Source organism: Eretmochelys imbricata, chromosome 2 (assembly GCF_965152235.1).
Source record: "Eretmochelys imbricata isolate rEreImb1 chromosome 2, rEreImb1.hap1, whole genome shotgun sequence".
Lineage (NCBI taxonomy): Eukaryota > Metazoa > Chordata > Testudines > Cheloniidae > Eretmochelys > Eretmochelys imbricata.
The window spans coordinates 29,988,425-30,012,773 of NC_135573.1; the positions used below are offsets into that span (position 1 = coordinate 29,988,425).

General features: G+C 43.4%; 1 protein-coding gene across 3 annotated transcripts in view; it reads left to right on the top strand.

Annotated features, from left to right (window-relative positions):
- Window positions 1-24,349, top strand: part of CSMD3 (CUB and Sushi multiple domains 3) — a 1,168,908-nt gene that overhangs the window by 1,046,376 nt on the left and 98,183 nt on the right. For 2 of the 3 annotated variants that reach the window (XM_077808852.1, XM_077808854.1), the window contains 3 exons: window positions 898-1,083; window positions 2,290-2,484; window positions 4,276-4,449. In XM_077808852.1, the coding sequence (XP_077664978.1) occupies window positions 898-1,083; window positions 2,290-2,484; window positions 4,276-4,449 (555 nt within the window). The remainder of the gene's footprint in view (window positions 1-897; window positions 1,084-2,289; window positions 2,485-4,275; window positions 4,450-24,349) is intronic. The other variant, XM_077808853.1, reaches the window with a different exon arrangement.

Here is a 24,349-nt window from a genome sequence, read left to right on the forward strand (position 1 = left end):
CAAGAAGAGATTCAAAAGAAACAGCAAAAGTGTGCTATCTGTTGTTCTCCATCCCCACTCCCCTTGCTTTCTAAAAATAACAATACCTAGCATTTATACAATTCTTTCCACCTGTTGATTTTAAAGTATCTTACAAAAGATGAGAAAGCATTGTTATTCCCATTTTACAAGGGGAGAAACTGAAATGTAGGAAGTTTACTGCAGTGGTCCCCAAACATTTTACCTCATGCTCCCCCTTATCCCTTTCCACCCCTCACCCCCCCAAGCTGGGACTGGGAGTGAGGCTTCGGCTCTGGGAGGGGGGATGTGGTCGGGGGTAAAGGGGCTGAGGTTGGGGCCAGCAGCCAGGGCCAGGGCCAGGAGCACAGCTGGTGGGTGGCGCTCCTTCCCCTGCCCCAGCCGCACCTGCTTCTAGGGGAGCGCACCTAGTTTGGGGACCTCTGGCTTACTGTAAGTGTCTTGCTCAAGGTCACACAATGCATCAGTGGAAGAGCCAGGAAAAGAACCAGATCTCTAGAGTCTCAGTTTAGTATCCTATCCATGGGATCATGCTGCTCCTCTTATTCTTCTCTTCCGTACTGCATCGTCATTCATCATTCTCTGCAATCTGAAAGGATAGCTAGAGGGTTACTGAACTATAACTTTCATTTCCTCCCCAACCCCAGATACCTTTAAAAGGACAGATTAATGAGCTATAAACCTCCCAAGGTTTAGTTCCTTTGAAAATTTAGAACTCATGAAGTCTGTGTGGTCCTAAAATATACACTAATACATTACTAATCCCTCTTCACTAGTATATGAGTGTTGTGGTATGACACTTAAAACATTTGAGTGAGACAAGATATAACTTATCACAAAGAGGTAAATAACATGTTGTTTGTGATTCTTTTAATTCAGCAATATCTTGTGGAATCCCTAAAGCTCCATTAAATGGTGGAATCTTAACTACGGATTATTTAGTTGGCACTCACGTTACTTACTTTTGCAATGATGGGTATAGACTATCATCCAAGGAGCTTACTACTGCAGTCTGCCAGCCAGATGGTACATGGAGCAATCATAATAAAACACCTCGTTGTGTAGGTATGTAGCATTGCAAAATTATCTCTAAGAACTTTCCCGAATTTTATTTTCATTGATCAAAGGAGCTCTGTTTCAAATTATTTAAGAGTTCTGCTTTTGGATAATTAATATGATGAGCCATTTGAGTACATGAAACTTGTTTTGATCATTATATATATATATATAATGATCAAAACAATTATATATATATATATATATATATATATATATATATATATATATATATATATCAATCAACCTGCTGTGACAGTTGGAAAAGAAATACATTATAAAATGCATTAAAGTTAATAACTCAGTTCCAGGTCCTTGGCATTCCTGCTTCAGCAGCTGGCAAGAGCCTCATGGCCAAGTCAGAATATAAGGCCATGGAGTCTTAAGCAGATCTTAGACTCTCCTTATCACTTTCTGCCTGGTCCTCATGGACAACTGTGTAGCACCAATACAGATTACAACCCCTCCACCTCCATGCTAATGACCCCGCACCACCTAAACTCTAAGAGATGACACTGAGGAGAAAATGCACATGCAATTCCTCAGGGACATGTGGATACCTCTTTGGCTATAAATTAGGTATGAAAATCCAAATGGGCCACCATGCTGAAGCAGAAATCTCAGCCTAGGAAAGGTTAGGTGTCCATCCAGATGTGGATCATTCCCCATTCTGTGGAGTTTTGGAAAGGGGAAAAGATAGGTGTCTCTAGAGACACAGACACATACCCAGCAAGGTAAATTTCAGAACCTTTCCTGATATCTCTTTATCCCTCAGGAAAAGGGGAGCAGCAGCAAGAGAAGACTTCTTGTGAGTCTTGGGGATCTAGTGTGTAAAACCCTGCAGAGCACGGAGTAACTATGGTGCTCCCTCACCATGCTAGCCCTGGGGATGGCAGAAGGTTAGGAAGGTGGTGGGGGACTCTCATTTGTTGTGGGGAGAAATAACATAGGATCCAGAGATGGGGCAAAAGTTCCTTTCACCAAGAAAGATTCAACATGCTTATGACCATAAACATAAGGATTACAGCTCAGCCCTAGGCAGGTTATGAAATCAGACACAGACTCCAAATAGGAAGCCATTATGATTAAAATTTGACACTGAATTCAAAAGAACAAATATTCTTTATTTCATATTCTTGTTAACTTGTACTTCCTGAGCCACAAATACTGTTCTCATTGGGGGTTTTTTGTTGTTGATTTGTTTTGTTTTGTAAGTTGTTACATGTCCAAGCATCAATTCCTTTACTCTGGAACATGGGAGATGGCGAATAGTGAATGGTTCACATTATGAGTACAAAACAAAAGTTGTTTTTAGCTGTGATCCAGGCTACTATGGTTTGGGACCAGCATCCATTGAGTGTCTTGCTAATGGAACATGGAGTTGGAGAAACGAGAGGCCTTACTGCCAGAGTGAGTATGCATTGTGTGTAAACTTTCTGTGTAGGTGGCACATAGAAAAACATTTCCCTCTAGTTTAGTGGAATAGCAAAACCCTTCCTGGGACACAACTCCCTGGATAAGCCCAAGGCCAATCTTTTAAAAGTAATGTCCATTATTGTTAATGAAATTCAAGATGATTACATTCATGGTAATAGGACTGTGCACACCCAACTGCCCTCTTGAGGTGTCTGTCACTAGCACAGGTACACAGAAGGGAATGAACAGAGCACAAGGTTTCTCTCCACTCTATCCTGCACACCCCATGCAAGGATCAGACACAATAGTGTTCTGTCCTTAGTGAAGTATTTTCTCCTATAGCCAACAGTGGTACAAGACACCGCAAAAGGGTCAAGAACACTGTCTAGGTGCACTAGGAGCATGGTACAGCTTTCACACTCACCTGGGACAGCCGAGAAGTAGGGAGGGATTTTTCTTTCGGAGCTTCCTTGGGGTGGCAAGGATCTGCATCATCTTCACCACAAGCTGCTATCCTAATGGCACCACCTGGCTGCATGGGCTTAAAGAGTGAGAAGTAGTGAATATGAAGTATAATGGAGACAGGTACTTTTAAGAAAGGAGGCTAAAATATTTAACCTTGTGTGGCTAAATATAGGCACCTATGTGAATCAGGCCACTTTTATAAAGGTGAAAGCCCCCATGTTTGAAAGGTTTGGACTTCTATCATTAAATGGGGACTACACAACCAGTATTTCATTGTTTTTCCCTTCTAAAGAACCAAATAACTACCATTCTTCTGGAAAGAGGGTCAAAATTAGTGTTTGTGGTGCATCTGAATATAAAGTCTGTAACAAAATGTACAGATTGCTAATATACAATATTTATAGTAATCCTTATGTAGGAGAGAACACAGTTACAACTATTAATAGATAAAGGACTCCAAAATACAGTCTAAGATACTTAATAATTAATAATTTAAATTATTTTAATCTTTTTGGAAATTCCAGATTTAATTGGAGGGGACCCCATCACAAATGGGAGTTCTTTTAAAATAATGTAGGCCCGTCTATGTTGAAATATTGAAGGTAAAACCTGCTTTGACTCTTCCAAAGAGAAAGTAGCAATTCATCACAACTTTGGAGTGCTATCTATAGCAAAATCCCATCCTTCTATATTGTGTTAAGGCCTCATTCATCTAACTGTACACCTAAAGTTTTTCAGAGGTAGCACTGAAGTTCATTTTCCTAATGCCACTATTTCTATTTATTTTAATTTTTTTAAAGAGAAAACTTTGTCTCCTTCTAAATCAGAAAATTCTCTGGATTGTGACTAAAATAATGGGGTCACTGAACATAATTCATCCAATATTAAGAATCTGTGTTTTATAAAAGCTAAGGCATGTGATGTACAATGACGTACAGGATACAAATTAAATAATATAACCTCTGTCCAAAAAAACCTCAAATATATTGTTTTACAAAAATAATAACAAAGTGAGCATAGAAACATTTATATTTCATTCAAAAAAACCCTAGATAATTAAATATCAATGATTTTTGTTGATTAAAATGTTCTTAACAGTTTTTTAAAAAATAATTTTACAGTGATAGTTTAAAATATTTTTCAAATGTTGAGCTTGAGTCCTCATGACATATTCTTTATTTTACACACAGATTTCTGTATCCATTTCTCCCACAGATCAGAATAGACTACCCTCCAATGTTTATTTTAACCAGTCAAAAATACGTATTAAATGTTTTTAGTGCAATGCTCAATACAAAATGTGTATTTTTTCCCTTAAAGTTATTTCTTGTGGAGAACTTCCTGTACCTCCCAATGGGAATAAGATTGGAACTCAAATCACATATGGATCTACAGCTATATTCACTTGTGATTCCGGATTCATGCTAGTTGGCTCTACTGTAAGGGAATGTCTCTCTTCTGGACTCTGGAGTGGAACTGAGACCCGATGCTTAGGTATGAAAACTGTAATAATGGCCTGTCTGCCTTCTTTTACAAACTTTCTTTAGCAGGCATCAGCAAGTGGGCTAAGTCAACAAAGGCCTCTTCTTCCATGCACAGAACTTTTATGACTGTGATGATTCCTAATTTTTTTCTTAACCATAGATATCTAGTCCAATTAGTGTTTATTGACTCTATCCATCCCTATGATTTACAAGAGTCTCAAGTTTAAACTAAAGGACCAAAATGTACCTACATTCCTATTAATGGACCTAGATATCTATGTGTGTCTCTTTCAAAATCTACTCCCTAACCCCGCACATTGTGAGCAGAGTAGAGATGCTTTTTGAGGGTTTCTTCTGTGCTCAGTGGAATAATTTCAATGACACATTTCAGTGGATTATGATTCAGCATGTTTTGTTCTTGATTATTTTGTTGACTTTATTAGGACTGCATGCAATTAACATTTTCTTTTCAACTGAAGTCAAAGTGGTGATAGTGTTTTGATTTTTGAATGTAGCATTATAGTCCCATTTTCTCTTATTATCCTTGAGGTAGTAGGTGAGGGATATTAAAATATCCATAAAGTGGGATTTTCATAACTATCCAGACTAGCATCCTTCAGTAAAAATGCAGTACATTTAAGGCCTGGGCCAGCATACCAGTGGGCAGATTCCTTGTGTACAGTTTGCTGACATATTTGTACACTATTTTTTTTTCTTTGAGATAGCTATGTTTCTGTAGCTCAAATTTTCTTCTATTGCCAGGCTTCAGCTAAAATACCTCTAGGCTTCAAATGATTCATGGATAAGCAAAAGAGTTGCCTGTATATCCATAAATCTTTAGTAGAAACATTTTTGCTGACTCATAGTTGAGGGGAATGTGTTATTTTTATTTGTGTTTCCTTTCAGTTTAATATGCACACCACTTGACAGAGAAGAAAGAGGATGCCGTTATTTGATAAATGTTTGTTTTTATTTAGGTTAAAAGATATGATGAGGAAGAATATTTAAAAACTAAAAGCCCTACATACACATACCATGTATAGAGTCAAAATCTACTGAATTTTTCTTCCATAATTACCTGCTTGTTTGTTAAGGTCACAGCTATTATAGATTTGGAGAAATGAGAAATGATTATGAGAGAATCATTAGTCTCAAAAATGCTGATTTCTTAGAAAATGTTAGAAAACCTTGGCTGTTACTTTTGCAGAGCCTCTTGAACACATTCTTTTTAAATCAATTTAAGCAAAACAACTTCTTGCCAAGTAAGGAGGTAAGTATTTCAAGTCACACTTTTATTTAACTTTTCTTAATTTTTTGCCGGTAGAAACATAGGCAATTACTATAAATGAGCTGGAAAATATTGACAGGTTATGCAATCTCTAATGAAAACTTGAAAGGGATAAGCTGAGTTGACCAGTTTTATATGAAATATGCACTTTGACACTTTGTTCCCTGAGTTGTATTCGTTATTGTTAAGTGACAACAGTTTAATATCCCATAGTAATAAGTTATTGACAAGGGGTATGAAAAGAACAGTATCAAAACAATGTAGAATAATCAAAAAGGTAATAGCTGAGTAAGAGTATGTTCTCAAATTATATTTTAAAAACTTTAATTCTGTCAGTGGGACTTTTTCAAAGGAAGAGGGACAACATTTTACTGATAGAAATGGCAGACTGGGCACTATGTCACTGTAAAATTTGACAATGGTAACAGAAGCTGGTGATAGGAGAAATATATAAAATGGAGACAAGTAACACCCGCTCAACATTGTTGTTCTCAGAGCAGTGCCCCTGCTGGATGCTTTTTGAATTGCATCTGTTTGTGAGAGAAGTGTTTTTTCCCCTACAAAACTGTGATAGGTTCCCCAGTATGCTTTTATATTTGCTTACCCAGAGAGTAACTTGGTATTGACTGAAGGAACTGTGATGCTGAGAATTGATTGAAAGACAGAGATTTGATTAATTAAGGTGGGAAAGATAGTAAACAGATGGCTTTGGGGAGAATGGAAAAAAATAGAGGGAGGCAAATAGTGAGCTATGACAGTCCCAGAAGGCAAAAAGAGAGAAGATAAAGTGAAGGTTGGCCAAGAGAACAAACTATGGACATGGACATGGGCAAAAGAAGACAGAACATAGTAGAGAGAGAGAAATATGAGCTGATATAAAAGAGAAGAGTTAATAGAGAACTGGACTTTTCAATCTCACAGACAAGGCATAACAAAAACCAGTGTCTGGAAGTTGAAGTTATAAATAATAATACATTGAAATGATGTAATTTCTTAGTGGAGAGGGTAATTAAACATTGAAACAGTTTGCCAGATGTGGTGGTGGTGGTGGTCTCACTCTTGCGTGGAGTCTTCTAAGTAAGATTAGATATTTTTTTTCTAAAAAGTACGTTTTAATCCAGTTTTGGGTTGGATGGTCATGGTAGTACTTTCTGACCATGTAATCTATCAACTGTCTCCTTCATTCGTCAGCCAGGGGGAGAACAGGATTGCCTGTATTACCCTCAACAGCTCAAAGCACTTGCAGCTCTGCATTAAGACAAAGACAATAATCAAATCTCATGCTTCAGGGCTCCAGTGGTCATCTGCAGAGGTCACAAAGGATTCTTTTTCTCCAGTACACAGTTGGACAGATGTATTCTGGGTTGGTTGGTTGGTTGGTTTGTCTGTCTGTCTGTCTGTCTATCTGTTTGTTTGTTTGTTTGAATCTTCCTCTTGAAGCATCATAGTTTGCACACAGCTGGAAATGGGGCATTGGATGGAGTGAATCAGTGCTGTGAGGTGGTACAGAGAACCTTCTTTCTTAGATGCCTGGTTGGTGTCTCTTGCTCATGTGAGGAAAAACTTCCTAACTGTCGGAGTGGTTAAGCACTAGAATAAATTGCCTAGGGAGGTTGTGGAATCTCCATCATTGGAGATTTTTGAAAGCAGGTTGGACAAACACCTGTAAGGGATGGTCTAGATAATACTTAGTCTTTCCTTGAGTGCAGGGGACTGGACTAGATTACCCCTCAAGGTCGCTTCCAGTTCTATGATTCTATGTTCATAGTCAAACTGATCACCATATTTGGGGTTGGGAGGGAATTATTCTCCAGGTCAGATTTGCAGAGGTCTTGGGCTTTTCACCTTCCTCTCCTGCTGGCATCATCTGGGTATATCTCATCTAATAAATTCCGTTGACATTGCATGGGCCTCAGGCATTGGTGGCACCCAGATCTCTCCTGTTCTCTGACAGTGACACACCAACAGTTTAGTCTCCTGAACATTGAAATGCTTTAGTCTCACTAAAGTAATTGGGATCAATGTAGGGGCATCTGGGTGAAATTTAATCATCTGTAATACAGAGGAGGTCAGACTAGGTGATCTACTAGTCCCATCTGGCCCAAAGGCTTCGACTCCATGGGTGCTCCGGGGCTGGCCTTAAACTTTGTGAAACTGGGTGTGCAGTGGGAGGGAAAGCAAGAGGGAGTAGCTAATTCAGTGTGGAAGGAAAAGAGGTAAGTGAGCTGGGAGTGAGTAAACTGGGTGAGATGGAGACAGGAATGACAGGAGAGAAGGAAGAAAAACGGTTGGGCTAGTCTCCATTACCTGACTTCTGGCATAGCCTTTTGAACTTGTGCCAAGTGGCTATGAATCATTGCCAGATCAGACTGGTGGCCTTTTAAACCCACTTTATACAGGGGGAAAGGCCCCAGTTCAGTAAAACATTCCTTTTCCGCAAAGCTTCCATGGAATGCAATGTAACTTAGGCACATGCTTTGCTGAACATGGATGGATGTGAACTTCTGCTTGAGTGGTTCCCTAAATTGTGGCCCAAATTACTAGAAATGGTACTAGCAATAGAAAACCAGGCCACTGGAGGGGGGAGAGAGAAATAATATTTTTTTTCATGGGGAAAAGCTACAGGAAAACTTTGGGGAGATGGGGCAGAACTGAGGAGTTAGTCTACATTTGTTGGTTTGTTCATAAAACATAATTAGCTCATCACAAGCAAGTCTAGTAGTATAAACTAGTACCAGGTAGGTTTCCTCTGTTTAAATATAAATGTTGGATTGATTATTTATTTATTTACTCTTTTTTGTGGGAGATGGATAAACTTTTTTTTTGTCTGCATGGGAATAGTTATTTTATATTTCTGATTTAGTATTCTATTTTCATATTTACTTCTTTATAGTTGTATATTTAATACTTGTCACTGAAAAAATAACATAAAACGTTCAGTAAATTGCACCTGGTATTTCAAAAATCTCCCAATCACGGTTTAATCCTTTTTTCCTCCACAGTGGTCCCATAGCCTCCCCACTTTTGTTTGCCAAGCTGCAATGTTGCTCACACTCAGACAACTACAACAGACGCTGGGTGCGATTTAATTAGGCTGCAACTTTATTCTTAAATGTCTGTGAGTACCCAACAGATAAAAATATACGGTGCAGGTAATTCCATAATCATTTCAATATATACCTAGGGTGCTTCTGTCAGCCATGCCCCTTACCCATCCTGGACCCCAGCCAACCCACTTCTGGGTTCTCACCATCTCCCCCCCTCGAATGAGGGTTACAGAGGGCCTATGAAGAAGGAGGATGGCTCCCTGCCATACCAGTTATAGCGCTGAACCCCTCCTCCCCTGTTTCCGCTCCTTTAAAGAATACCTCTTTTTAATTCTTTACCAATCCATTTTATCTGATCCCTGTATCCCTTCCCTATAGAGTACCTGCACTGGACATCTGCCATAAGGAGGCACCAGCAACTAGTTTGTCTGCCTCCCCACATACTAGCTGGGTCCCGAGACATCTCTTAATGCCCCCTTTAATATCAGCTGAAAACGTGTCAGCTTCCAAGTCTGAAATGAATAATTCTGGTGCACCGTATGCTATGTCCAGATGCGAAATGACTGGCTGCCACCATGGCACCCATAAATCTGGCTACCTCCCTATTCGCATACCTCCTAGTGTTTTTGGCTTGTGGGGGCTTCACAGTTCCTCTCCTTATCCTGCATCGCAACATGTCTGACCACACCATTTTTATTCCTGGGAAAAGTTCCATGATCTGCCCCAAGTCCCTCTGAGATCTGGTCATTAAATCTGTCCCTTTAAACGTTCCCAAATCATTTTCCCCAATGTGAAACATAATTATATCTGATGTCAGCTCACAGATCCCCACAGTGTACAAAAGGGGCATCTTCTGGTCCCATAATGTGTCCCTCCTCCCTTGCAGCTCAGAACTGCTTCACCACTGAGGCCCAGATGCAAACCTCCAAGCTGTGCCCAGGAAACAGCACTATGCCCACAGATCCACAGGCCCGTCTGCCAGCATTTGGACTGAAAACACAATGGAAAATTTAAAACGGATTCCCCCACCTGGGGTTTTGCATATTTTCTGTATGCTTCAGCATGCCTAATACCCAATTGCGTGAATTGCACTAGGCCCCATACCCAGCTGGGCCACTGCTGTTGTTGCCGGAATCCTGAGTGAGTGGGAACCAAATTCATGTGCTGGGATCCCCAACCGTGTCATTCCCCATCCTGGTATATTGTGAGTGGACTGCCATCATTGTGAATAAAGAGGGGTCCATTGCTCCCTGGTCTTATCACCGTGTACGCCCTCACAGCCTCTGAAGGGCAGATCCAGGGCTTGCCACCATCCTGCAGATTAATGAATTCAGCCCAGCGTCCTTGAGCCATCTTTGACTTTTTTAAGGTTAATATAACCAATCCCCTCTCCACCTCCCCCCTTCCCCGTGTATATCCCTCAGTTCCAAAGCCCTTCCAGAAGAATCCCTACAGGACGTAGATATTAGCTCGCTTATCTGAAAAACTAAAAAAAAAAAAAAAATGCTACCAGAAATGCTGTCCTGAATAAGGCCACTACCTGTCCACAGTGACATGTGGGTTCCAGATTGCACCAGATGCCTAAGCATATTAACAGTATTGGGACCAACATGTATCCTCCATAAGATTGGTGCTTCAAGAGTGCCCCATTAGAAACCTTCAAACTAAATAACTGCTGCAAGGATCTGGGTAATTGTTCAGCCTACTGACAAATGTAAGGGCCAAAGACGAGTGGAGATGTAATGGGTCATATTGGTGACAGGCCTTCCAGATCCTGCAATTGCACACAAACATCAAAACTCCTTCCATAGCTCCATAATGTTCACAGAGCCACCAACCTCTGTGCTACACTGACAAACATCATGCGCCAAGGTTCCATAGAGCTAGTGGCATCCTTTTGGGTTCCTTGATGGCTCCTGGTGCCAGCTCCCGGAATCTGTCGATCTGGAAATGAGACATTGGATCTGGTATGCCACTGTCAACCCCAGGCACATGCTTGGAAGTGAAACAGATGTTAAAGCTTAAACATTGTAATACATAACTATAACTGTACTTCCATTTTAAGGTCTGGAGATTCCTTTAGAACCATCCCCTGGAAACATTTAAAAGTGGGGAGGAGGAGTACTTGTGGCACCTTAGACGCTAACAAATTTATTAGCGCATAAGCTTTCGTGGGCTACAGCCCACTTCCTCAGATGCATGGGTTCTGTTTAAGTCCTGTTGCATAAAGCAATGCCTTTCCCCCAAGCAGCCACGTTGGGGACTGCAACCATTTCCCAACATATTTACCTAAAACTGACTTACAATTTAATCACCCTGTTAGAAAACTTCATGTCGCCTCCAGCTGCATAAAAATTGCAAAAATTTACAAAAATTGTGTAACCCAGGACCAAAACAATTACTATACGTCCAACAACCACGCAACACTGAACTTGATCCGTTAGAGAAGAGAATCCAACCAGCTAGTGCAAATTGCAATACATAACAAAACTTTACAGCACCACAAATAACGATAATATAATGTAAACTATAAGATTATTGTACACCCCTACCAATACACTGCTCAGCACAAGGAAGAACACTTCCAAACAGCAATGGTAACAGAGAGCCCAAGCTGTGTTGGTTGTCACTGGTTATGGATGTCATGCATTGGTTTTGTTTGTTTCTGTTCACATAATGGATCAGTGTAACTTTATTTACCAGGAGAAGTGATTGTAGATACACTTAGGGAGAGGTAGCTGATAAGTAGAATTAGGATGTTTAAGAAACAAATAAACCTTTACCTATGTGGGACACATAGGTGTCCAACACATCCTTCCTAGAAAAAATAGGCTATTGTAAGATTTATTGTCTGGATGCAGATATGGTGTGAGATCACCTAATGGAAGGGCAGGTGAGGCATAAAGGGGATCTAAAAGTCCCATTTCTGGCTGGGGAAGGATTATGCACAATGCAGGCACTGTGGAAGAGAGCTGTGAGACACCCTCAGAGGGTCCCATTGCAAGCTCTTTGAAAGCATTTTGGACATAGAAGTGGCATTTTGGTGCTGGGGCTGCATTACACCGTTATTGAGGGTCTTTAGTCCTGAAGCCTATAAATTAACCTTGAGAAACTGCTGTAACTTAGACAGGCCTCCTGGGCTCATTGCACAGTTCTAATTGCAAGGGGTGTGGTAATTCCCTTGTATAAGTAGTCCAGTTGCCTCTGTGCCAGGGCTATGACAATGAATATTCAGAGTCCCTCCTCCTATGTTGAACTGAGTCCCATCTCATCTTGAATATTTCAAGTGCAATGCTGTATTGTGTGAATATTCGTATTAATGAATTACCTCAATGGTTCAAATATTCACAGAAGGTGAATGCAAAAGGGAATGGCTATAGGAAATTCATTTTGTTAATTAGTATGTTTGCTCACAAAACATTTTTTTTGCAGTGTTGGAGCTAAATTGTCCATTAAGGAGGAATAGGTGAGTCTGATTTAATGTGGATGGGATAACAGAGCACTTCTAAGAAAAAACAGTGTTCCGAAACATTTAGAAAAATACCTCAAGCAGGTCTTGTATGGAGATCTTAGCAATAAATGAAACGTTTTGCAAGTTTTGTAGTAATGTGGAAAAACACACTTCAAATTGTTAGTTTAAAGTGACAGAGATAAAACTGTGACTACTGTATCTCTGAGTTTACAGAATGCCTCTCACAATTTTACTGGATTCTTTCAATACAGAGAAAGTGAAATCATTTTCTGTGGGGGAAAATCTCTATGATAAATACTGGAGAAACATTTAGACGTATCAGAAATAGAGATTTCTATTGAATACACTGTTTATAACCAGGTGAATGAAAGATTTAGTTGTATTCTTTCCTCAGGGAAGAAAGCAAAATTTTTGATGGAGGAAATGGATTGCTGTACTTCAGTTTATATGAAACCTTTTTAGTACCTTTTTTTTACACCACTGACATTCCCTGCAGTTATGGATGTAAAGCAATATCTATAGGTGAAGAACAGCAGATATTTTAAAAAATAATTTTCAAATACAATAATTGATCATGAGTAAATTAAAAGTCAGAAAGAACATTACTATAAACTTAAACATATAAACTATTTTGACTCAAAATAATTAGTTATCCACACCTCTTTAAAATATGTAATATTTATATTTACACATTGGATATATATATATAGTGATAGACCCAGGCCAGTTGGGTACAGCAAAGTAATAGAAGGCAGATATACTGGCCGGTGGATAAGCAGTTTTTTGTTCCCTGACTGACCAGAGCAGGGGCTGCTCCAGGCTAATGAGAACACCTGACTCCAATTAACCTGCAAAGAGTCAGGTGAGGCCGTTAAGCTAATGTGAACACCTGACTCTAATTAAGGCCCCTCTGATACTATAAAAGGGCTCACTCCAGTCAGGCTAAGGAGAGCCAGGGAACCAGAGGAAGTGCGGCTGAAGCGCTGGGTAATGAAGACAACCTCAAGCCACTGGAAAGGGAGCCCTAAGGTAAGGGTGAAGAAGGCGTTAAGAGAGGGAAGCGGGAGAGCTGTGAGGAAGTGGCCCAGGAAAATGTAGAAAATCTGGCAGTGAAAGGTCGGCTGCCAACAGCTGCTGCCATTAGGGTCCCTTGGCTGGAACCCGGAGTAGAGGGTGGGCCCGGGTTCCCCACAACCCGACACTAAAGAAACACCTCCTGGGAGGGGAAGACTGGCCCCTGTCAGGACAGGAGGCTAAACTGTTTGGGAATAAGCCCATAGGGAAAACAGAGACTGTGGGGGTTCTCTCACCAACTTCCTTGCTGGCTTATGACGAAAAGAGCTCAGTAGACTGTAACCCTGGTGCTAGAGAGAGAAGGACTACATGGAGGGTCACAGTAGAAGAGCGGGTCCCACGGGGACAAGGTCAGAGCTCTGCCACAATATATAATTTCGAACTGCACGGTTTCATGCATGTGTAGCCAATTATTTTAGTTTAGTGTTCACTTATACTTCTATAATCTACAACTTTATTCTAACATACAATGATTATATGTGACATAACATATTAATCATAACATCACCCAATAAGAGAACACTAAACGAAAATCATTGGCTACATCTGTAAGTAGAAATATTGCATATATATTCTTTTTTCTGCTTGATGAATCAAAATAAAGTAAGGTATAGGTAATCAACTGACAAAAACAAGTAATTGAATCCATGGCAACAAAGAAAGAGTTTCCCTTCTTTGTCTAATTCAGGTACTACCTTCTGTGGAAGATAAAATTCACTAGAATCAGCAAATTCTAAGAAAAGATTATTTTTTCTGATCTTTGTAAAGCCATAGTTTAGGAGCAAAAAATAACCAATGCTTTAAAAGCCAAAGAATACATTTTTTTTTCTTTTTAAAATATAAATGAGTTTTTAGCACTATCTGGGAAAATATGTACTTTCTTAACTTGGGGGGGGGGAAGTAGTAATATTTTTCAAATATAACTCATCAACCATTCAAAATCAAACACTCAACAATACCAGAGTGGCAATAGCAGAATGTAGGATCAGTTTAGCAAGAATCACAGGAAAAATATTTTTAGCTGAAATATGAAATATTTTAGAGACTTGAAGAGTAGGATTAAAGTTATTAATAAAATCACAAACAAATTAATATCCCCCTCAAGTTCTCAAGGAAGGCCAAGTGTGTAACTATCACAGCTTTTATCCAAGATAATTTTCAAATACATTAATTATCTATGTAACATTACAAAATCCATAATAAGATCACTCAATGTTTTACTGATTTCCTGAAGAGGCTCCAAAACGGAGTCTTCCTCCCCTCCCGTTCAATGGCTATAACACTATTTTCTGTCCACTCATCCCTATGCACCAAATCAGACATTCAAGATGAAATAGTATTCAGTTTATTATGACAGGAATTAAAACCTGCCCCTGGAGTTTGAATAGCCCCCCTTGTGGGGTCTAGTTTAATGAAGGCTCACACAAATGTGCTAGTCACATCATTTACTGTATTTCTGGAAGGCCCTCAGATAGTACAGTAATGAGGGACATATAAGAATGAGAATATAATACAAATAGTTTTTAAATTATAGAGGAAATGATTCCTATCCATGTTTTTTTTCTTCAGGATAGATTGACTAGCCTGTTCCAAACTGTCCACAACAGGTCTGACTCCTTCCTCTGTCTTTCCTCTCACTGAACAGCTCATTGGTGACTTTTCTCTCTGCAGGTTCCCTCACTGGGATGGCCTGCAAGCAGCTCCTGCTCCATATGGGCCTCTCACCAACCAGACAAAAGGGATCTGTCTATCTTATATCTCTCCTTTTTTTCCCCGCAACATACATTGCTGTAAGGCTTATAGTCCCCATATGTCCTGGGAATAATCAGCCCCACAATACCCCTGTTCCTTGTATAAACGAGCAACAGTGCAGAGCTAGGCTTGAACCCCTCTTATATGGTTATCTTGTCCTGTGACAATACTAAACTAAAATACTCCCAAAAGCCTCAAACAATTTATGTGAGGCTTCTAGGTCACATGGCTTCTTGCACCTATATGGTTCAATACTTCAGACTGACTCAAAATTCTTCAGGGCTGGTTGTCATCAGTCTACTCAACAAGCCACTATCAGTGAGACTCGGTGATAAGTGTGCTCTCCCATGTCTTCATCTCCCTAGAATGGTGGACAAATCCAGCCAAGGCATGTGTAGGCTTTCCGTTGCCCACCTGTAACTGACTCTCACACTAATGACATGCTTTGGCCCTAGAATAGTGAGCCCGCCTAAGTTCTCTACAAACACAGGGTCTGTGGTCCTCAGACGACTTACCTTTACACATTAGTGTCCGGGAACTGAAAGCTGTCAGACAGGTGTGCCAGGTATTTCTATCACAGATCAGGGGAGGCAGCCTATTAGTAGTCACAAACAACACAACAGCAATATTTTACCTCAACAAGCAGATGGGTGTCCACTCTTCTCCACTATGTCAAGAAATTAATTTATTCTGGGAGTATTCCCAACTCAGTAGATCTAGAAAAATCTTACTTGCAGGGCATGCAGAATGACCTAGCAGGCCACCTGAGCAGATCATATACTACTCCTGGGGGAATTCTGCAACAACAACAAAAAAAATTCTGCACACAATATTTTAAAATTCTGCAAAATTTATTTGTCAAAAAAACACTACATAATAACACCAGTTTCAATTGTTTTGGTAATTTATTTCAAAATACCTGTCAGGAAATATGTCTGTAACAATAAAAAAACACACAGATTTCCCCCCAGGAGTAGAGAGTTAAAGAAACGCCTGTGATAACCCAGTTCCTGTTTCTCTGCCCCCTTCTCCCTCCCCAGAGAGCACCTGTGCTCCCGGTAGCCAATACACCTGAACCCCCTCCTCCCCAGAGCCCAACCGCAGGACCCCTCATCCCAGATACCTGCACCCCTTCCCCTCCAGAGGCCAGCTGCGGGCCGCCCCCCTTGGCCAGACACCTGCCCCCCTTCCCCCGATCCAAGGGCTGCAGAGGGAGAAACAGCCTGATGGTCGGACCCAGGCTGCACAGAGTTTACTGTGTGCCACCCTCTCCTTCCCTCAGGGCATGCTGGGAACTGCAGCTGCCAGGAACGCTCTAGCTCCCTCTTTCTCTCTTCTCAGCAGTGTCTTCTAAGTTGGGCTCTGCTGAGCAGCACTGCAGCCCATTTCTGTGAGGAAAGGAAATTATGTGTGCATAATGTTAATTTCTCCAAACTTCTGCATTGCACAGTGTTGCAGAATTCCCCAAGGAGTAATTTACAAATTGCAAGTGGTCTGTTCACCCAGATGTGACTAGATACTTCTTCCAACAGTGGGAGTTTCCCCAAATAGACCTACTTGCAACGAAGTCCAACAAAAAGTGTCAGAAGTTCTGTTCCCTACAGGGCCACATTTTACATGCCATAACAGATGCCGTTTTACGAATGTGGTCAAGCATGCCCCTCTTCTCTCTTCCACCAGTCCTGCTCATTCACAGATTATTGCTAAAAATAAGAGAAGACCAGGACAGGCACACTTATAACACCGGCGTGGCCCCCAGCACTGGTTCTCCACTCTCCTGGCGCTGTCAGTGAAACTTCCAATTTCACTTCCACTGGACTAGGAACAAATCTCCCAGGATCCCAGTTGCCTTCTTCACCTGAGCCTACAATCCCTTCACATAACTGCAAAGATGTTCCACTAGAGAGCAGTCTTGCTTGAAAGAGGTTCAAGAGATCCTGCTATATAGTAGAAAGCCTTCAACAAAAGCTACTTACCTTGCTAAATAGAGGCATAGCTCCATCTGGTCTCACCAAAATGGGGCGTTACTGAGTTCTTCAGTTCAACATGTTCTGGACTACTTATAAAACCTGAAACATCAAGATTTGGCAGTTAGTTCCACCAAAGTATATCTTGACACTACTTTCAGCTTTCCATCCTAAGGTGGATAATGACTGTTTTCTCCAATGACGTGTCCCTTAGGTTTTTAAACTGCTTAGTTAAATCATATCCTCAAATGCAAAACCCTATTCCCTCATGGGATTTAAACTTACTATTGTTAAGGCTTTTGGGTCCCCCATTTGAATCACTGGCCACCTTTTTCTCTCCTGCTTCCTTCAATGAAGATGGCTTTTCTGGTGGCCATTACCTTGGCCAGAAGGATAGGGGAGCTGCAGGCATTAATGTTGGGGACTGCATATACAATCTGTTTTAAGGATAAGGTTTACCTGCACCCTCATCTGAAGTTTTCCCCAAAGGTGGTTTCCTCTTTCCACATTAACCAGCCAATTTATTTGCCTGATTTCTGCTCACAACTGGGCAGACCCATATACTGTGACAGGGTCAGGCCAGATGGCTACAGGAGAGTAATAGAAGGCAGATATATTATCCCCAGCCTAAGTAGGCCCCTTTTCCCTGGGTAAGGTAACAGGGAAGGTTCCAGAACTATCAGGAATCTTCTGGAGACAATTAAGACAGACAGGCTGATTAGAACACCTGCAGCCAATCAAGAAGCTGCTAGAATCAAGGCTGGCAGGCTAATCAGGGTACCTGGGTTTTAAAAAGGAGCTCATTTCAGTTTGTGGTGTGCTTGTGAGGGGCTGGGAGCAAGAGGCCCTAGGAACTGAGAGTGAGAATGCGGACTGTTGGAGGACTGAAGTGTACAAGCATTATCAGACACCAGGAGGAAGGTCCTATAGTGGGGATGAAAAAGGTGTTGGGAGAAGGCCATGGGGAAGTAGCCTAGGGAGTTGTAGCTGTTGCACAGTTATTCCAGGAGGCACTCTAGACAGCTGCATTCCACAGGGCCCTGGGCTGGAACCCAGAGTAGAGGGCGGGCCTAGGTTCCCCCCAAACCTCCCAACTCCTGGTCAGACACAGGAGGAGTTGACCTGGACTGTGGGTTCATCAAAACAGTCAAACTAAGGGCTGGCATGAAGCTCCAAGGTGAGCAAATCCACCAGTAAGCACATGACCCACCAAGGTAGAGGAGGAACTTTGTCACAACTGGTGTCAGCAGTGGGATTTGGTGTCCACAGCGCGGCGGAAGAAGGAGGGTGTTTGGAGGGAAAAAAAAGGGGGAGAAGGTCTATTTTTTCTTTTTTTTCACGACAATGGAAGAGGTAGTGCAGGCACTGATACAAGCCACGGCTGCCCAGCAGGAGGCTACCCATGTCCAGGCAGCAGCCCAACAGGAGGCAGTGCAGCTGCAGCAAGAGACTAATCGCCTGCTGATGGACCAGGCTGCTCAAGACCGGGCTATGTTGCAGGAAGTGGTAAACGAGGTAAAGGCCTTTACAGAGCTGAACCACGCCCATGATGGGACGCAGATCATGCGGGCCAGCAATTGGCTGCAGAAAATGATGCGGGAGGATAATGTAGAGGCATACCTCCTGGCCTTTGAGAGGACAGCTCTGCAGGAGGTTTGGCCCCAAGAACAGTGGTCTGGCATCCTCGCTCCATTCCTGTGTGGGGAGACCCAGAAGGCCGAATATGATTTGCCTGAAGAGGCTGCGGCAGACTACCCCCAGCTGAAAGCAGAGATCCTGGACAGATCTGGGTTAAGGACCGCAGTGCGGGACCAGCGATATCATGAGTGGAGATACCAGGAAAACAAAACCCCGCGGTCCCAATTATATGACCTCATCCATCTTGAATGAAAGTGGTTACAAACTGAGTCCCAGAGTCCAGAGAAGATACTAGAGGTTCTTGTCATCAACCGTTACATGAGAGGACTACCGCCAGACCTTCGCGTCTCGGTAAGCCAGAATGAACCCTCCACCTATGACGAGGTTGTCGCGCTGGTAGAAAGGCAAAGGACGACAAGGGAGCTGACCCGACCAGTTAAGGAAGAAGCACCTTGGGGTAAACTAGCATCACCAAGCCCTAGAGCTTGGGTGACTGGGCCACCAGGAGAGCCCAGGTGGAAAAAGAGAGGGGCTGAAGGCCCACCAGAAACCACAAAGAGTCGGAGCACTGAGGGGAAAGAGGATCGTGATGTTAGACTGCCCAAACCAAGAGACGGGGGAACGCCTAGGGCTCCATACAGATGTTAGGCCTGCAGGGAGTGGTGACACATAGCTGCACAGTGTCCCAATGCCGAGGAGTCTATGCAGTGTAACCTGGGAAACTGGGCAGACCCATGCTCCCTAATCCATCTTGTGGTCGTCTCACTAACCCCACATATGTACACCAGACCAGTGAAGCTAAATGGGGTAGAGACCACAGCACTGGTTGATTCAGGGAGTGCTATCATGCTTGTCTTGGGGAAGCTCCTGAAGCGTAGTCAGCTGCTGTGGGCTAAGTGTATGGGGATAACATGCGTCCATGGGACAGTTGGTTATTACCCCACCATCCCAGTAAAAATCGAGATTGAGGGGAAAGAGGTAGCAGCAGGTGTAGTCCCTAAACTCCCATACCCAGTGCTTATAGGGAGGGACTTCCCAGGGTTTCGAGACTTACTCCCGGTTGGGGAATTGGAGAAAGGGGGAAGCCCTGAAAGTAGTGAGGCATCCACAGTAGACTATCAACCCCCAACCTTCTCTGAAATATCCCCAGATTTGTTCTCCACTCCCAGACAGCGTAGAAAGATGAAAAGGGAAAGAAGGGCAGCTAAGGCCTTGGGAACCCGAATACTGGCCCAAAGCCAGAGGGTCGTTCTCATAGGTAAGCGGACCCGAGCAGCTGAAAAGGAGGCCACCCAGGAGGGAGAAGCACCCGGGTCTGACCCACACCCTAACGCCTCTGAACCAGTAGAGGCAACAGAGACTGGCCCCCTAGATCTCAGGCAGATTAGCCCCGAGAGAGGAAATTTTGGACGGGGCCAGGCTGAAGACCCAAGGTACGACAACATTAGGAAGGAGGTGACTGAAATAGATGGGGTCCCCATGGAAGGGAAAACCCAGGGACCAGGACCCTGCTTCATAATGAAGAAGAATCTCTTATACCGGGTTGCACCAGTACAGGGGCAGAAGGTACAGCAGATCCCAGTACCTCAAAAACACCAGAATGCTGTATTAAGTCTGGCCCATAGTCATCTTTTTGGGGAGCAATTGGGGGTAGAGAAGACCCTCGCACAGATTCTGTGACAATTCTTCTGGCCCGGAGTACATAAAGAAGTGCGGAGGTACTGTGTGTCCTGCCCGGAGCATCAGCTGCACAGTCCCCGTCCCCACTTGAGGGCACCTTTAGTACCCCTTCCCATCATAGAGTTCTCCTTTGAGCAAATAGCCATGGATGTAGTGGGACCCCTGGAGAAGACAGCCTGGGGCCACCAATATATACTTCAGAGTAGCAGCCATGTTAGTCTGTATTCGCAAAAAGAAAAGGAGTACTTGTGGCACCTTAGAGACTAACCAATTTATTTGAGCATAAGCTTTCGTGAGCTACAGCATCCGATGAAGTGAGCTGTAGCTCACGAAAGCTTATGCTCAGATAAATTGGTTAGTCTCTAAGGTGCCACAAGTACTCCTTTTCTTTTTGCAATATATACTTGTCATTCTGGATTATGCTACTCGCTACCCAGAAGCCGACCCCCTGCGGAAGATGGCCTCTAAAACAATAGCTAAAGAGTTGGTTGGGATCTTTGCCCGAGTGGGGCTACCAAAGGAGATATTAACAGACCAAGGTACCCCATTTATGTCGAAGCTAATGAAGGACCTCTGTACACTGCTCCATATACATACCCTGAGAACTTCAGTCTATCATCCGCAGACTGATGGGCTGGTATAGAAAGGTTTAACCGAACCCTCAAGGCAATGATAAGGAAAGTGGTAAGTCGGGACGGGAAAGATTGGGACACCCTACTACCCTATCTTATGTTTGCAATCCGGGAGGTACCTCAGGCCTCAACTGGGTTTTCCCCTTTTGAATTATTATACGGACGCCACCCCCGTGGCATACTAGATATCGCAAAAGAAATCTGGGAAGAGGAACCCAGTGAAGGGAGAAACATAATTGACCATATGTTGCAGATGCGAGAACGGATAGCCCGGGTCACCCCTATTGTACCAGAACATTTGGAAAAGGCGCAGGAGGCCCAGTGAACCCATTACAATCGCCAGGCAAAAGTCCGACAGTTCCAACCAGGGGATCAGGTGATGGTGTTGGTACCCATAGCAGAAAGCAAGCATTTTGTCCAATGGCAGGGGCCCTATGATGTGGTTGAACCCGTGGGGGAAGTAACCTACAAGGTGCGGCAGCCAGGACGCCGGAAACAAGAACAAATTTATCACATTAACCTCTTAAAGCCTTGGCACCAATGAGAGGAGTGTGTAGTGGCCCAAGAGACCCCGATCCAGGGAAATAACATGCAGGAGCAGATCAGGATATCCATTGATCTGACACCAAACCAGAAGAAGGAGGTAACTGAGATGATCAACCGATACCAGGATGTGTTTTCAACCAAACCAGGCCGGACCACCGAAGCATATCACCACATTATCACAGACCCTGGGGCAAAGGTAACTTTAAGGCCCTATCGGGTCCCAGCAGCAAAAAGGGAGATCAAGGCAGAGGTAAAAAGAATGTTGGAGATGGGAGTCATCGAAGAGTCCCACCGTCAGTGGTCAAGCCCGATTGTGTTGGTGCCCAAACCTGATGGCACCACTAGGTTTTGTAATGACTTTTGCAGGCTGAATGAGATATCCAAATTCGATGCACACCCCATACCCCGTATCGATGAGTTAGTTGACCGCCTGGGCAATGCCTGATTTTTGACCACCCTTGATTTAACAAAGGGATACTGGCAGATTCCCCTTGCCAAAGATGCGAAAGAAAAGACGGCATTCTCTGCACCAGAGGGTCTGTTTCAATATACTGTTCTTCCTTTTGGACTGCATGGGGCACCTGCCAACTTCCAGCGTCTTATGGACAAGCTCCTACAGCCCCATACCAGTTATGCAGCAGCATACCTGGATGATGTGATTATTCACACCCCCGACTGGGAAACCCACTTAGGAAAGGTGGAAGCGGTTCAGGACATGCTAAGATGGGCTGGCCTCACAGCCAACCCAGCCAACTGTGCTATAGGGCTAGCTGAAGCTAAATACCTTAGCTACATTGTAGGAAGGGGCATGGTCAAGCCCCAACTAAACAAACTAGAGGCTATCCAAAATTGGCCCTGGCCGAATCAGAAAAAGCAAGTCCGGGCATTCCTGGGTGTGGTGGGGTACTACCGACGATTTAGTCCCCATTTTGCTACCAGAGCGAGTCCTCTGACAGATCTGATAAAAGCCCGGGGTCCAGACATGGTGAAGTGGACAGATGCCACAGAGAAAGCATTCATGGATCTAAGAACAGCCCTCTGCAATAACCCCATGCTTATCGCCCCAGACTTCAACAAAGAATTCAATTTACAAACAGATGGATCTGAAGTAGGATTGGGAGCTGTCCTATCGCAGATTTCGGAGATGAAGAACACCCAATCCTTTACCTCAGTAGGAAACTTCTCCCGAGAGAGCAGAAGTATGCCGTGGTTGAAAGAGAGTGATTAGCTGTGAAATGGGCCATGGAAACACTACGTTGTTACCTTCTGGGACGACGGTTTACCCTTGTAACCAACCATGCACCCCTCCAGTGGATGCAGCGAAATAAAGAGAAGAATGCAAGGGTGACCAGGTGGTTCCTGTCCCTAAAACCTTTCCAATTCACCATACAACACTGGGCTGGAAGCCACCAAGGCAATGCAGATGGCTTGTCAAGAGTACACTGCCTGACGACCCAAGTTGCCCAACCCCATAGTGTTGAGCGGGGGAGGGGGACGGGGGGCGGGCGGAATATGTGACAGGGTTGGGCCACATGGCTACAGGAGAATAATAGAAGATATATTATCCCCAGGCTAAGTAGGTCCCTTTTCCCTGGGTAAGGTGACAGGGGCGGTTCCAGAACAATCAGGAACCTTCTGGAGACAGTTAAGACAGACAAGCTGATTAGAACACCTGCAGCCAATCAAGAAGCTGCTAGAATCAATTAAGGCAGGCTAATCAGGGCACCTGGGTTTTAAAAAGGAGCTCACTTCAGTTTGTGGTGTGCGTGTGAGCAGCTGGGAGCAAGAGGCACTAGGGGCTGAGAGTGAGAACGCGGACTGTTGGAGGACTGAGGTTTATGAGCATTATCAGACACCAGGAGGAAGGTCCTATAGTGAGGATAAAGAAGGTGTTGGGAAGAGGCCATGGGGAAATAGCCCAGGGAGTTGTAGCTGTCACACAGCTGTTCCAGGAGACACTCTAGACAGCTACATTCCACAGGGCCCTGGGCTGGAACCCGGAGTAGAGGGCGGGCCTAGGTTCCCCCCAAACCTCCCAGCTCCTGGTCAGACACAGGAGGAGTTGACCTGGACTGTGGGTTCACGAAAACAGCCAAACTAAGGGGTGCCGTGAAGCTCCAAGGTGAGCAAATCCGCCAATAAGCGCAAGACCCACCAAGGTAGTGGAGGAACTTTGTCACAATACAAAAAGGGCGGAAGAATGTTTGCATACCTTGGATGTCAGAAGATCCTTTCAATTTTATCTAGATTGAACCAGACACTTTTGTAAATTATCCCAGCTGTTCATAGCAGTCGCTGACAGAGAGAGAGGTCAACCACTCTCCATTTAGAGAATTTCTTCTTGGTTGCATCCTGTATATGCATGTGCTGTAGGTTGGCTAGTGTCACTCTGCATGACACAGTCACAGCTCAGTTGATGAGGTCACAATTGGCCTTTTGGGCAAGATTCCAGAGACGATGCTAAAGGGCGTTGAGTTGTTCTCCAATCTGTATTAAAATAGACTCTTCTTCTGTGGCTTGTGAGTCACCAAGAGTGAAACGCACACACGTAATCCCTTGAAGAAGAAAAAGCAGTTACTAACCTGTTCTGTGACTGTTGCTCTTTGAGACATGTTGTTTATGTCCATTCTGTGACTACTGCTCTATATTGGAGTTTCAGCAAGAAGGAATTGAGCAGGGCTAAGGGTGGCTTTGGCCTTCATACTGAATGTAGTGGTGTGCCACGCCAGGGGGAGCTCAAGCCACCTAGAAGGTATTGCTGGGGGAAGAAGGTTCCAGTGGCCATGCCCTGGCCTCAGAGACACCAAGACTGGA